The sequence below is a fragment of the Sciurus carolinensis genome, chromosome 17 (assembly GCF_902686445.1).
Source record: "Sciurus carolinensis chromosome 17, mSciCar1.2, whole genome shotgun sequence".
NCBI lineage: Eukaryota > Metazoa > Chordata > Mammalia > Rodentia > Sciuridae > Sciurus > Sciurus carolinensis.
Window position 1 is genome coordinate 27438647 of NC_062229.1, and position 14247 is coordinate 27452893.

The window sequence follows — 14247 nt, forward strand, 5'->3', positions numbered from 1 at the left end:
GCTGCTTTTCCCTCGCTGGAGATATGGGAGAGGATGGGTGGACCACCCCCTTTCCCTGCTCTGCATAAGGCCCCAAGTCTGTCATCTGTGGATGAACCGAGTGGGTCCATCCCACCTCCAGTCGGCCAGATCCCTGGGAGATGCTGTTCTTCCATTTTGTCGCTGACCCTCCAGAGACTTTAGAAATCTGCTCCACAGGCTGGTTCCCCAGCAGCCTGGCCGCTAGAGAGCATGTTGCTGCCTGTGTTTCCAGGGCTCTTTTCTTTCTGGCCACTCGGCAGGGGTGCATCTCCACGTCCCCTTGAAGCAAGGCGTGGCCATGGAACTTCAGATATGATAGACAAGCAGAAATGTCATTATGTCACCTCTGGATGGCAGCCCTGAAAGGTCAAGCCATCATTCCCCATTCTGTCTCCCCCGGGGGCTCTTGTCACTCTGTCAACATGGCGAAGCCCCAGGATCGGAGGGGTCTGGAATTCTGAGCAGCTCTTGGAGAACGTCTGCCCTGGACCTGCCCTGGACCTGCCCTGGGAGCCGGGGGTTGAACCACTGAGGTGTGGACGTGGTTTGTCCCTGCAGCAGAACCCAGCCTGATCTCTTCTTTACCAGCCATCGCTCTGAAAAGCCACATAATTGGGGTGTAGGCCCAAGGACCCCACTAAGCCAGGGGCGTGCACTTCCTTTCTCACTGATGCCTATCATACTCTAGAAGGACAAAAAGTCCAACTTCCCCCAGTGGCTATTGCTGTTCTCAACCAGGCTTCAGGGCCAGAGGGGTCCCAAAGGGCAAAACCAGGTGAAGGTTAAGCCCTCCGGATATGCCAACTACCACGGCCACCACCTGCAAGCCACTGTCACCAGCAGCCTCTGCTGTGGCCCAAGGCTCTGTGTGAAGTTGGAAATATTGTGAAAATGCAGCATCTAGAGGGGTGGGGGTGGGGGTCAGGGACAGAGGGCAGGTAGCCAAAGGAAAAAGGATGCACGGAGAGGCGAGAGAAGAGTGGAAACATGCAGAATCCTCACAGGAAGTACCCGGGCCTCTCAGCAAGTCTTGTTTTGAGGGTGTGGCTTTCAGAGAAGTGGGACTGTGCAAAGGTAACATCAACCTCTTGGGAACCTGTGCCTTCTCTCTGGCCGGTCAATGGACTTGCCCACAAGGACTTCTCTCCCGGACCCCTCCCAGTCCCAGGAGGTCCTGTCTGACCCTGCTGAACGTATCCAGGGGTAGGTGTCTCAAAAGCAGGAGCCTCATTTACTGTATGTCTCCAGGGCCTAGAATTCCATCCAGCACAGAAAGCAAGCTACATATATTAGCTGTGCCATGAAATAATCCTCAGAGGTCCCCAGGGACTGATGGGGCTAGAGGTAGGGATAGGTCCATATTGCTTCTCAGAGCATTCCTGGGGCTGAGCACAGGGATGGGAGAGAATGGTCCCTACCGTCCTGGGGCTCCATGCCTGGTACTTGTGGGAAACCACACCTGCAGGGGCCCTGGCTTCCTGGGGACATTGCCATTGGGGCTAGGACCTCAGTAACCCCAGGACCTCTCCTTTCAGGTCCCTCACTGTCTGACCCAGTCCTTGTCTCAGCTCTGGTGCTCTGTGAAGCCGAGCCCACCCTTACAGGATGGAGAAGAGGCCCGCGATGCTCCAGGGTGCAGATGCCAGTGGGGCCTGGGAGTGGAGCTGCTGATCATGTGCAGCAAGGTGTAAAGAAGAGGCCACGGGACAGGAGTTGTACTGACTTTATTCCCCTTCGCTCTTCTCACTTGCACCCTGCTGTCCCCCACACTCTGGGGCTGCAGGGCACCTACACAGGACCAGACATCCAGGGGCTACACACCTGGGCACGTCCTTTCTGCCACCACCAAGCCTCTGTGAAGGGCATAGTGGAGTTTGTGGCAGCACGAGCCAGGGTCAGAGGCTCAGGTTCTGACCCCAGTCCTGGCTCCTGGAACTGTGGTTAAGGGGCTGGAGGCCCACCTCACACTTTCACCATCCCCACAGCTGGCCCCAGACCAGTGCCCAGGGGAGCTGAGGGCGGAGGCAGCCCAGGCTCTAGACCTGAGATGTGGTCCGACAGACCAAAAAGACCAGCTGCACAGTGATCCCAGCAGGTCTCCACTGCAGGCGAAGATCCCCAGCCCTGGGAAGTAGCTATGATGCCCTGGTCCCCTCACTCCAACATCTGGGTACTCAGCAATTTGTCTTAAAAATAAAAAGAAAATGTAAAGGCTGGTAAAACAAGAACCCCTATCCACACCAGCACTGCTGAGGTTCCATTATTGCTTCTGGCCTTGTGGTCCGGCTGGAAAGGTGTTCCCCTCAACATGGGCCCAAGATGAAGACAGCATTTAGCACCAGGGACACAGGGCCTCCCAGGAGAGGGGCTGGCCATGCCCAACTACAGCTACAGTGACCATTCTGACAAGTGCCCCGCCCGTTGTCTGGACCCCCTTGCCCACCTCTACAGAGGACATGTACAAGCAGGGAATCCAACTCCTGGCACAGGGTTTCCCTGCTAGTTCCCTACACCTGTCTTTGACCTCTGCTTGTTGAAGTATGACCTGACAGGCCAGGACCCAGCCTGGCCACCAGGTCCACTCAGGCTGCAGGGGGCCATGGAAGACCCCGGTGCCAGTGAAGAGTTGGAGAAGCCACGGGGTACCTGCCTACAGCCCATACAGGGAGATCAACTTTTGGGGGAAAATGTGAGCCAGCTCTAAAGAGCTGCCAGGCACTGGGGCCAGAGGTTAGAAATAGCAAGTGGGAGGGAAGGGGACCCTGAGGACATCATGGAAGCCCAGAGATCAAGGGGGACAGGGGAGGAAAAAAAGCTATGTAAAGCAGGAGCCTGCAAGGCCCAGCCCTGACCCTGCAAGATGCTGGAACCCCAGCCTTGGGAAGGGGGAGCCAGGCAGGAAGTCTTCCCTTTGCAGGGAGGGCCCCCACCTTCTCTCCCTGAGGACACAGGGGTGCCTGAGGGTACATCTCATCTGTAGACTCTGTTGGTATTGCTCCAGCAGCAGTCTCAGACTCAACCAGGCCAGGGAAGGGCCCCAGCACAGGGAAGCTGCTGGCACTGCCCCTCCGAGCCCACAAAACCACCAGCATGGTGTAGTTTGGATTATAGATCCTCAAATCATTCGGGCACCTTGGGCCTGCCCACATCTGTACAGAATAAAGTGCTTCGTTTATTGATGATTAAAATGTCCCCAGCCCTCTGCCCCAGTGCCATGGGCCTCCAAGAAGGTCAGAGGGGTTCGGTTCCTCTACCAGTCCCCTTGGGCCCAGGCCTCTTCCCACTCCAGCCATACTGGGAAGGTGGTGGTGTGGGGGGAGAAGGGGGGTGTAAGGTGCAAAGAGTATAACAAACAAAAATCTTATAAACACAACAGGAAAGAGCTTAACTAGGAAACATGTAGCTTATGGAAACTTCCTCCCCCTTTTAAAGGTAGGAATAAAAAGACGTTAAATGACAACAACAACAAAAAAAAGGTATCCTATTAGTAGTGCCTGCCTCCTGGGGCAAGCATTGGGCACAGGCTGGGCTCCCCAGGACCTGAACATGCCGGCTCCTCTCACAGGCAGGTCTGTGGGTGCCCACCCACCAGTGCAGAGACCCAGGAGGGGCAAGGAGCCAGCTGGCAGGTGGTGGCTGGGGCTAGGGAGGGGCTGAGGCCTGGAGCTGGCCGTCGGGGAGCTGACAGACTCAGACATATGCGCACATCTCCTGGTGTAGGCAATATAGCCAGGGTAGCTGGGAAGGGACTGGGATGCTCTGTGAACAGCAGCCCTGCCCCCTCCCCACTGATAGCACCTTGAAACCCTAAAACATTTGCCAAGCCTCCTGGGGCCCTGCCCCTGGGGTCTCACCCATTTGCAGGGACACCATGACTGCAGCCTCAGTGAGATGGTGCTGCAGGAGTCAGCCTGTCTGCCTACCCAGGGCCTGGCCCACGCAACTGAGGTCCTGCAGCTTCTGGGACATCTCCAGACTCGGGGCCCCTGGCGCAGTGTGGTGCAGGTTGGGGATCTCTGTGCCTCACAGCAAGGGTATAAATGAGAAAAGCAAATCCCTGGGGGCCAGCCCCCACCTGGCCTACTGACAGGGTGTGGAGCTGGGTTGCACCCAACAGCTCACAGATGTCCAGTCTCAAGGTCCTGCCTCCAGGTCCACAGCCCTCAGGCTGGGTGCACAACTCCTCCAAGGGGGCCTGGCACTCTAACTTCTCCCCAAACCCTCCAAGGTGAGGGGGCAAGTTAGGGACCCAGAGGAGACGAGGAAGAGCTACTGAGGCTAACCTAGGCCCAGCCTGGCTCAGGACTCAGAGGGATGACTGGCCATACCTGTTGCTCAGGCCCCTCCCTCCCACTGTACCTGCGGCCTCCAGCACCCCCTCACCTGGAGGGGGTGCTGCAAACTATCTTTTTTCCTTCACTTCCAAAAAAAAAAAAAAAAAAAAAAAAAAAGAATAAAGGCTTCAAAAGTTGCAGAAAGGGGGGGCACTTCGGAGTGAGGTGTCCTCCACCAGCTCTGGGGGGCTGCCAGCCTGCACACCCCTTGGGGTCAGGGCCTCCGGGGCAGCGGGACGGTGGCCCCAGGAAAGAGGGGAGGGCAGCGGGGTCCCTCCTGGAGCAGGCCTGGGCTCCAGGTCCCCCAGGCGCGCTGGGTCAGTTGTTGGCCTCCACCCTGCCGCCGCCGCCGCCGTGGGCTGTGGTGGGGAAGAGCGGCGGCGGAGGTGGCAGGTGCTGTGGCCCCGGGAGCAGGGCCAGCGCGTGCGTGGGCGGGGCACTGGGCAGGCCAGCGGCCGGGGACCCGTCGGCGGCCAGTGGGTGGCTGACGCGGAAGCACTTCTCCTTGTGGGCCTTGAGCATGTTGGAGAAGCGGAAACGCTGGCCGCAGACGTCGCACGGGTACGGCTTCTCACCGGTGTGCGTGCGCCGGTGCCGCTTCATGTTGGGTCGGCTGGTGAAGCTCTTGCCGCAGATCTCGCAGATGTAAGGCTTCTCCCCTGGGGTTAGGGTGGGCAGCAGGGCGTCACCAGGGGTTTCCATACCCAGGCCTGGGTCAGCCTCTCTGCCCAGGGAACCACTATTGGGCCCTCCCCACCTAGGATGATTTTTGTGCCAAGCCTGGGCCGAAGGAAGGATGCCACTGAGCCTCATACAGAAAGGTAAACCGAGACCCAGAAGAGCACGGCCAAGGCCATCTCAGGCGTCCTGGAGTCCTTACCCCTGGGGGCAGCCGCACCTGTGTGGGTCTTCATGTGCTCATCAAAGTACTGCTTCATGTTGAAGTCCTTGCCACACCACTGGCACATGAACTGCTTGTGGCCGATGTGGATGCTCATGTGTGACCGCAGCTGGTACTTGTACTGGAAGCGCTCGTTGCAGTTCTGGGGGTAGGGGTGGGTGAGGCCCAGGGCAGAGAAGAGCAGCCTTCAGGGGAGGGCCCAGCCACCCCTGGCCCCAGGGCCAAAGATGGACACAGGGCAAGGAGGCGAGGCTGTGAGGGCAAGCCTAGGAGGCACTAGGGGAGGCCAAAGCATGCAGGGGTCAGGCTGGGATCGGGTCAGAAGCAGCAAAGGGCCCCAGGCAGAAAGGTCTCAAGCTTAAGGCCCAAAGCCCCTCATCCTTCCTCTCCCAAGGGCCCGCATCCCTACCTACAGCCCTCCTCTACCTCCACGCCTGGGAAACTCCTCTCTCCACCTGTCCTGCCCGACTAGCCACGCCCCCGCCCCACCCCCGCAGACTCCCCATCCGAATGTGGGCGGGGACAGGGGTGGGGAAGAGGCAGGTGTGGGTGGAGCAGAGGAGGAGCCTTGTGGCCAGAGGGTGGGCCTCTCTGGGCCATTTCCCGCCCGGTATTTAAGCAGGGCTGCCAGGATCCCTGCCCTCCTGGATGGCCCTTGGGCAGGCCAGGCAGGGGGCGTGAGCTCACCTCACATCTGAAGGGCTTCTCCCCCGAGTGCTGCAGTGAGTGCACCTTGAGGGACATGCTGCGCTTGAAGGACTTCCCGCAGGTCTCACAGGTGAAGGGCATGTCCTTGGTGTGGGCTGGAGGTGGGCACCGTGGCCGTCACATCTCAGGGCCTGCCTGAGCACCCCTGCATTGGGCCACTCCCCACTTCCTGGGGCACCCCGTGCCACCACCCTTTCCTGACACTGGCATTGGGCTCCAAGGACCGCAGGTTTTTTGGGGGATGGCATGTATCAAGGCCCTGGCCTCTGGACCTCAATAGCAGTTCCTGGCCCCCCCAAACCTGTGAATGGATGAGGTCCAAAAGACCCTTCAGGGAAGATCTGGGAGGAGGCAACTGGAGACTGCTAGTTACCCAGCATGCTCCTGGCCAAGGTCTAGACCCCAGGGATAGGGGGCAGCTCCTTCAGTTCACAATGGAAGACCCCCAGTACTCTCCAGGAGAAAAGGAGCAGGGCCTGGCCAGGGACCTGCTGTCCACCTTGACCACTCCTTCCTTAAACCCTGGGCCCAGATTGGGCAAGGCAGGGAGGGCCACATGGACAGTAGACACCCAGCCAGGCCCCCTTAGAGGGCGAGAGCAGCCTTGCCCAAGGCAATGCGGTGGCCAACACACCTGAGGGGCCTCCTTACTGTGTCCAGGTGTGAGCCCTGGGGGAGGTTGCATTCAGAGAAGACTGAAGCCCTGTGAGGGCCAGAATTTGAGAAAAAACCAGAGGCACAGCTGCCGTGAAACCGAGACAGGATCTGTGCCAGTCTATGTGGCACTTTGTATAATTTAGAAAAAGGTATTCCCTCTCTTAGAGGGACATAAACCCATATCATGACACTCAGCCTGGTTAGCAGCATGCCAGCTGGATTCCAGTTCTCACCTGCCAGTTAATCCAGGCATCCTAATGTAGTATGCCACCTGGCCAACTGTACATAACACCCCTGGCTCCAGAGCCCAAGTCATACCAGCCTCCCCAGGCCTCCAGCTGAAAAGGGCCTTCTTACTCCTTCACATTACCCTCAGATTTGAAATCCTCCCATCCACCGGGATAGAAGTCCTGCCCAGCGCACCCAGCAGCTGGGCCTCCTCTCTCCACAGCCTGTGCCCCGCCAGCCCAGACTTACCCACCATGTGCTTGCGCACGTGGGCCATGGTGTAGAACTTCTTCTCGCAGATCTCGCAGGAGAACTTCTTCTCTGCGTAGCCATGCACGATCTTGTTGTGCTCGTGAAGGGACCAGAGCTTTTTGAAAGCTTTGCCACACGTCACACACTGCAGAGTGAGAGGACTTTAGGCCCCGGGTCCCCAGTCAGGACCCTGTGACTGTGGACAAGTTGCCCCTCTCTGCCCTGCTTCCCGTTTCTACCGAGTGTCTCCAGAGAGGGCCTTGGATGTCTGAGGCCCACCAGAGCTGGGAAGGCAACTCCCGGCCACCTGCCCGCTCACACACCCAGGGCCACACCTGGCCCTCCTCCCCTCAGTCGCCTCTTCCAGGAGGAGCCCCTCTGTGCTCAGTGGACAAAGCCTCCCAAGACTTGCCCTGATTCTCGGCAGAGGGGACACACCACTGGCTGAAGGGACTGCCTCAGGTGGACAGCTCCACACAGTTCTTGGGGAAGCCCCTCGTCGTGCACCCAACAGAGCTGGGGCACGATCACTGCTGGCCCTGCCTCTGACAACATGGAGCTCCATCTCCCAGGGGATGGGTCCTCAGGGGCTGGCTAGGGAGGCCTGCAGGAGGTACCAGGTCCCATCAGGCCACAAAGGGGGGTGAGGAAGTGAGTGCCACACTCCCCTTCCCCCTCTCCTGGACCCTGTCCTGCCCACCCCTGCAAAGCACCTCGAGTGGGCTTGTGGCTGGGCCAGGGTGCTGGCTGTCAGGAAGCCCAGGTGGGAAGGGGCTCAGGTGTGTGGCAGGTAGAAGCAAAGAGCAGCCCAGGAGCAGGCAAGTAGGAACAGGTGCATGGGAGAAGGGCGGGTCCTGGGGTAACTCTCAAACAATGCTTTCTCCTGGGGCACTGCAATTAGCAATTAGCACAGGTAATTAGCACCTACTGCTGCCTCTCCCGCTTCTGGGCCAGAAAAGGTAAAAACCAAGTGGAGGGACTGGGCTGGCCTGGTGCCACACCCACCCTGAGGAACTAGACTGGCACAGACTCGGGCTGGCCCAAGGCCTGGCAGCCAGCCCAGCTCTCCAGCTTGGCCCCAGCAGCCCTCACTCTTCCCAAATTTCTTATCCAATCCCTTTTCTCCCAGCTCAGGTCAACTGGCATCTCCAAAGAGCTGAATACAGGTGTTTCCCACTGCTGGTCTGTCCCCTGATCTGGACAGTGCTCTGTGGGAAGTGGAAAACAGCACCCTCCTCTGGGCAAACCACTCCTTCCTCCTGCGTACTGTGCAGTGCACCACCTGTGAAACTATACACGATGGCCCTGGTGACCTTACTGCAGGCCTCGGGATGTATTAAAACACTGCCTGACTCAGTGCTTCTCAGAGTTGGCTCGCCCGTGGCCTCATGTGCTCAGACGATGCTCTGCTCTCAGCCTCCCAAGTCCGCATCCGGTTAGTTCCTCTGGCCAAGGGTACTGTCTGTCCTCATCCTCTCCACATGCCAGAGCCCAGCCCTGCCCGCCCCTCGCAGACAGCTCTCCTCGGTGTTACCCCCGAGAACCCGGGCTCTGCCTTCCTTGCCTGTCCTCGGTCTGGGCTGTCGGCTGCCTAGGCCTAACTCTGGTCTCTGGGCAGTGCCATCAGCAGGGCAGAGTGCGGGAGCCGCCCCAAGGCCCACCTGGATGTTGCGCTCACAGTCCGTCTGCCGGTGCAGCAGCAGCTCGCTCTCCAGCAGGAAGCGCTTGCCACACTGGTCGCAGATCTGCATGCGGCTGTGGGTCACGTTCATGTGCTTCTCCAGGTACCAGCGGTTGTTGAAGACCCGTGGGCACTTCTGGCATGGGTGATGCTGCTTCTCCTCCAGCTTCACCTTGGCCCCCAGCCCGTCGGTGGCTGGAGACCCACGGGTGGGCGCAGGGGCCACTCCAGCAGGCTTCGGCCGCTTCCCACCCCGCCGCCCAGCCTCTTCCGGCTCAGAGGTGCCCCGGCGCCGGGCATTCTCCCGGGACCTTGTGGCCATGCGACTGTGGGCAGGGGGGTCTGCCCGGCTGCCCTGGCGCCCCCCGGCCCCCACAGGCCCCTGCCCACCTTCAGCCTCCCCTTCCTCCTCTTCCTCTTCCTCCTCCTCCTCTGAGCTCTCTGGATCCTGCTCGCTGTGCCCTTCCTCTTCCTCCTCCTCTTCCTCCTCCGGCTCACTGTGCGCCTCCTCCTCCTCCTCCTCTTCCCCCTGGCTGCCACCCTCCTCCTCCTCTTCCTCCTCCTCCTCCTCCTCCTCCCCCCCTCCACTGCCACCTCCCTCCTCCTCCTCCTCCTCTTCCTCCTCCTCCTCCTCCGCCTCCTCCTCCTCTGAGTGTCTCTGCAGCCCATCCTCCCGGCCCAGCACCATGGTGGCTGGGTTCGCCCCGGTGCCCGGCTTCCCCTCAGGCCCCGTGGACACGTGCAACGTCTGGTTGTTGAGGTTCACCTCCACGATGATCTGGGACTGCTCCTGGCGACTGTAGCTGCCAGGCCCCCCGAGCTCCTCCTCCAGCTCCTCGCCGCCCTCCAGCTTGCACAGGCTGGCCGGGGGCCCTCTGGCCTCCTCGACACCTCCCTCTTTCTCCTCCTTGAAGAAGGGCTGGGCTGGCCCGATGGTGGCCGGCACTGTGCCAGCAGCTGTCCCTGCCCCGTCCTCAACGCGCACCGAGTAGGGGTCAGGGCCCTCACGGGCATAGATCTTGGGCAGGCCCGGGGCATCAGCCTCCTGCTTGATGTCACAGTAGTAGGGTGGCGTAGCTGGGGTGCAGCTGGCGGTCGGCTGGGCCAGAGCCACAGTGCCAGGGCCCGGGGGTCCGAGGGAGCGGGCGTCCAGCAGCTCCTGGCAGGACGCAGCGATGTCGGCCATCTGCAGCAAGGAGGCGGCACTGAGCACCTCGTGGACGTTGGCCGCGTTGACCAGCAGCTTGGACGTGTAGATGAAGTTGAGGATCTGCTGCAGGCCGCCGGGCGCCAGCGCCTCCAGGGACAGCTCCACGCGCTGCAGCTGCTTGTTCTGCGTGAAGAGCGAGTGGAAGAACTGGCTGTAGGCGGCCAGCACACCCTTGTGAGCTGGGAAGACGCTGCGCTGGGGCACCAGCACTAGGTCCACGTCGCAGAGGTCGGGCTGGAAGAGCCGCTGCTCGTTCAGACGGCCCATCAAGCAGGCGAAGTGCAGCGCCACGTCCTCCACCAGCGAGAACTCGGCCGCTGGTGAGTCGGTCGTCTTCTCAACCAGCAACTGCGGGGGCGGAGGGGGCAGAGGTCAAGGGCAGTGGGCCGCCGCCCACCCACCCGCCCGCCCACCGGCCACATCGCTCCTGGCTCCACCCTAGGAGGAAGCAGCCCAAGCTGAGCAAGGAGGTGCAGGAGGGGTGCTAGCCCAGGCCAGCTGCCTGCAGAGCTGGGACGCCAACGTGACTCTCCCAGGCTGAAGACTGGCTCCCGGACCAGCCAGGAACTTTCCTGGGCCTCCCGGGCTTTTCCTTTGTGAATGGGAAAAGTCCGTCCCGGGATGGGAAGGAACCGAAGGCAAGGGGATTATGGTGACACCCATCCAGGTTTGCAGGGGAGCTGGGGTTTCCTGGGATGCCGGAGAGTCCCAGGCAAACCAGGACAGGCGTCCCCAGCAGGATCCTGCTCACTGCGCCCTTCTCTTCCTCCACCCCATCCCTTCAGCATTTCCTGAGCCCTGTGGAATCTTGCCCAACCCCAAGCACCTCAAGAACAGGAGCCAGGCCAGCTCACACACTCCCTGCCCGGCTTCTGCTGCGGCACCAGGCAGCGCAGAGGGCCCCTTACCTCGCCAGCAGTGGGCCCAGGCCTGAGGGCTGCAGAAGAGGAAACTTGGTACAGTTTCCTTCCCTCACCCTGGTCCTGCGGCCCTCCCAAGGAGGCTGGAGCCACTCTTCACTCTGCCAGAGCCGGGGTCAGGCTGCTCCCCTGCTTTCCTCTAGGCTCACACACCCAGTCAGGTATGGTCCGGGCTCAGAGGCTCCAGGATGGCCCTGCCTTGGAGGCCACACCACCGGGGGAGCCCTGGGGAGGCCCTCAGACTCTCAGGCCCGTGAGCCATATCCAGCACACACGAACTGCCCACAATAGAAGCCAAGCCCATCATCCGTGGCTCCAACCCAGCAGACTCCCCAGAAGATGGGGGCACAGATGGACAGCCTGCCCGGTCCCAGTGCACAGTAGATGTTCAATTAGTATCTGCTGACTCCTTGCCCAGATAGACCAAACCCACAGGTTCTAGGTTCCGACTGGCCTTGGGCCCTGCCCAGCTGGGTCAGAGCCTCCCACATTTGAGGTATACCTTGCCCCAAAGCCACAAACCCAGCACCTCCTTGGGGTCCCCCGGGATGAACCCTGCCTCCTGCCATCCCTCCTTCTCTGGGGCAGCAGTGGGTGGGCCCAGTCCAACTCCACAGTCATCCGAATGAGTACAGCCTCAGGATGAAACCCAACGAGCCAGCAGGGCCCCGCTGCCTCTAGCCCTACCCTGGACCCTGGACCCCCACAGCCAGAGTCCAGGGCAGCACCCACCCTATGCTCTCTCAGATCCCAGTTTGTCCAGGCCCCTGGCCATGGACACCATCTTCTTTGAGTTCGTCCACCATACCCTTCCCTCCAGTCAAGAAGCCACCATCTGCCCCCTGTCCCAGACCTGCTGGCCTGTCCAGGCCTGTCCAATCTAACTGGGACGTGGCACCAAGCCCCTCCCAGCTCTGTCCTCTGACTCATTCTGATTCATCTTCTGGTATCAACCCCTACCGCACAGATGGGGAAACCAAGGCTCAAAATGTCAGGGTCCACAGTGCTGAGCCCTGGCCTCCCAGCTCGGCTAAGCCATGCCTGCCTTGCTGGACTGGACACTACTCCATGTGGTCATATGACTGGCTAAGCAGGAGGAGGCATCTCCCAGGCAGGGACCCTCTGTGCTTCCCCAAACCACACTTCCACCCTCCACCTCCAGCCTCTTCCCCAGAGCCACGCATCCCCATGTCCGTGAAGAGTCAGGGTACACCTCAGGTTGGGGCAGGGTCTCCTTAGGGCCTCCAGGGAAGCAGAATAAATAAGGGCTCCCCAAAGCCAGGCCATTTGGGGATAGCCCATTTCAGACCAGAAGGCTCTATCCCTTCTCTGCCTTTATGAAACACCCTTCCATGTGCCCCAGGCCCCTGGCCTCAGCAGGGGGAGGGCAGTGCTGCCCCGAAGACTCCATCCTGAGGCAGTACGCCCAGTCACCATAGTCACATCCTGGGCACAGAGATGCTGCCGGAATCCCTAAGTGGCAGTCCCTTAGCAGGGCACAGCTGCTCCCTTTATGGCCCCTCCTATGCAGTGCCTACCAGCTGTGCTGGCCTCCCCCGCCAGATGTGCCAGGTCTCTGAAGCTGGGGATGCCCCACCCCATCTGGTGGTGCCAGCTGCAGCCACACATCCCATCCCAAACCCAAGTCACTCTCCTAGCTAAGATGCAGGACCAGGAGGGTGGCCAGGGGCGTCTCATGCCCTCAAGCCCTTCCCAAGTCAGAAGACACCTGCTGAAGCTGCAGAGCTACACCGAGGAGTACCTGCCTCGCTTTCAGGAAGGCCCGGTGATGACACCTGGGACATCCATGTGCACCCCACTAAGCTGTGTCAACCCTTTCATCCCTGGGCAGCAGTGGGTGAGCCCGGGCTAAGCAGGGGGGCACAAGCTCATGAGCTCTAGGCTCCTGCTTTTGGGGGTGGAGTGTCTCTGCCAGCCTCCTTTGCCCTTGCCTCTCCTCCTCCCCTGGCAAAGAGACTCAGAGAGGGCGGGGGACCGGCCCAAGGTCACACAGGAGTTTGGACCGGAGCTATGGGAGCCCCCAGCCCTTGGCCCGAGCCACCCTGAATGCCTAGGCTGGGAGGCTCCAGCGCCCACGTGGCCCAAGGCCCGGGCGGGAATCCGAGTCCCCTTCCCCCCATCACCCAGCCGGAGGGCGGCGCCGTCCCGGGCGCAGGGAAGCGCCCCCTCCGCCCGTGCCTCGCAAGACCTCAGCCTCTCCGCCGACGCCCCCACCCCAGGAATTTAACCCCCTCCCCGCCTAGAGCCGCGCCATAGCGCTGCATTCCGGCCCGCGGGGACCCGGCAGATGGGGTCGGGGAGACCGGGGGAGGGGCAAGATCGCTCCAGCCCTCCACGCGAGCCCGCGGGCCGTGCGCTGAGGAAGGCAGAGCTGGCAGGTGGGCGGATAAGCGGGGGGACAGGCAGGGCCCTGCGTACCATGGTGCCGTGGCGCTGGGGGCTCACAGGGCCCCGCGGGATCGCGCTGCCCCCGGCGGCCGGGCCGGGGCCGCTCCATGAAGCGCCGCGCTGGGGGCCGCCCCCGCGCAGGGCCCCGCGACCATGGCCCCGGGGGCGCGGCCGGGCGGGCGGAGGCGCAGGGCCGCGGCGAGTCGGGCGCCGAGCAGCTGCGGCCCGGAGCCTCGGGCGCGGCGGGCGGGGGGCGCGGGGCGCGGATTGGAGCCCGCGCGTCAGCTGGGGCCGCCGTCTGGACGCTTAAAGGGCCAGGCCGTCCTGCGCGCCGGTGGGGGGCGCGGACACGCGTAGTGGGTGCCGTCCCGTGCGGCCCCCTCTACCTCGGCTGCTGGCCCCAAGCCAGACCCCACCGCTGCTATTCGAGCAGCTTGACCCCTGCTCACCCTTCCAAGCCGAGCACACCTTCTGCCGGGAAGTTCGTCCCGGAATCTAACCTCGGTGCCCTCCAGCTGCACCACGGAGGCGGGGCCAGGGTACGACGCTGCCTCGAAATCTGGAAGCAGGGCGCACCTGGCCCCCAACTCGCCGCAGAAAAGACTTCCACCTGCTCCCCTGAGCGATCCTACGCAGAGGGGACTGAGCCCCCGCACCCCAGCCTCGCTCGCCACCCCCATCCTGTGGCCTGGGCTGCTGACTTGGGGGTGAGTCTGGGGTCCCTAGGGCTACCCAGGGCGCATTTTGGCCTGTGCCTCCAGGACTTGGCTCCCACATACCTACCTGGTGGCCTACTCTGGCAGCACAGGGCCTCTCAGAGCAGATGTAAGACCCCCCTCCCCAAACCAAGCACAGTTGCAGTGATTAAATCCTTTAAAGTGGCCCAGGACCGGGGTGGGGAGGGGGCAAAGGCCCAGGCCCCACTA

General features: G+C 61.7%; 1 protein-coding gene across 2 annotated transcripts; it reads right to left on the bottom strand.

The window, feature by feature from the left end:
- Positions 1-3173: 3173 nt before the first annotated feature.
- On the bottom strand, positions 3174-14247 carry Zbtb47 (zinc finger and BTB domain containing 47). 2 transcript variants are annotated; one of them, XM_047531957.1, is made up of 6 exons: positions 14105-14247; positions 8763-10340; positions 7099-7246; positions 5944-6059; positions 5254-5398; positions 3174-5014 (listed from the first exon to the last, which is right to left on the bottom strand). In XM_047531957.1, exons 2-6 carry the CDS (start codon positions 10257-10259, stop codon positions 4674-4676), a joined length of 2247 nt encoding a protein of 748 aa, XP_047387913.1. In that variant the 5' UTR covers positions 10260-10340; positions 14105-14247; the 3' UTR covers positions 3174-4673. The 2 variants fall into 2 exon arrangements, with proteins under 2 accessions (XP_047387913.1, XP_047387912.1); XM_047531956.1 differs by lacking the exon at positions 14105-14247 and adding an exon at positions 13352-13719.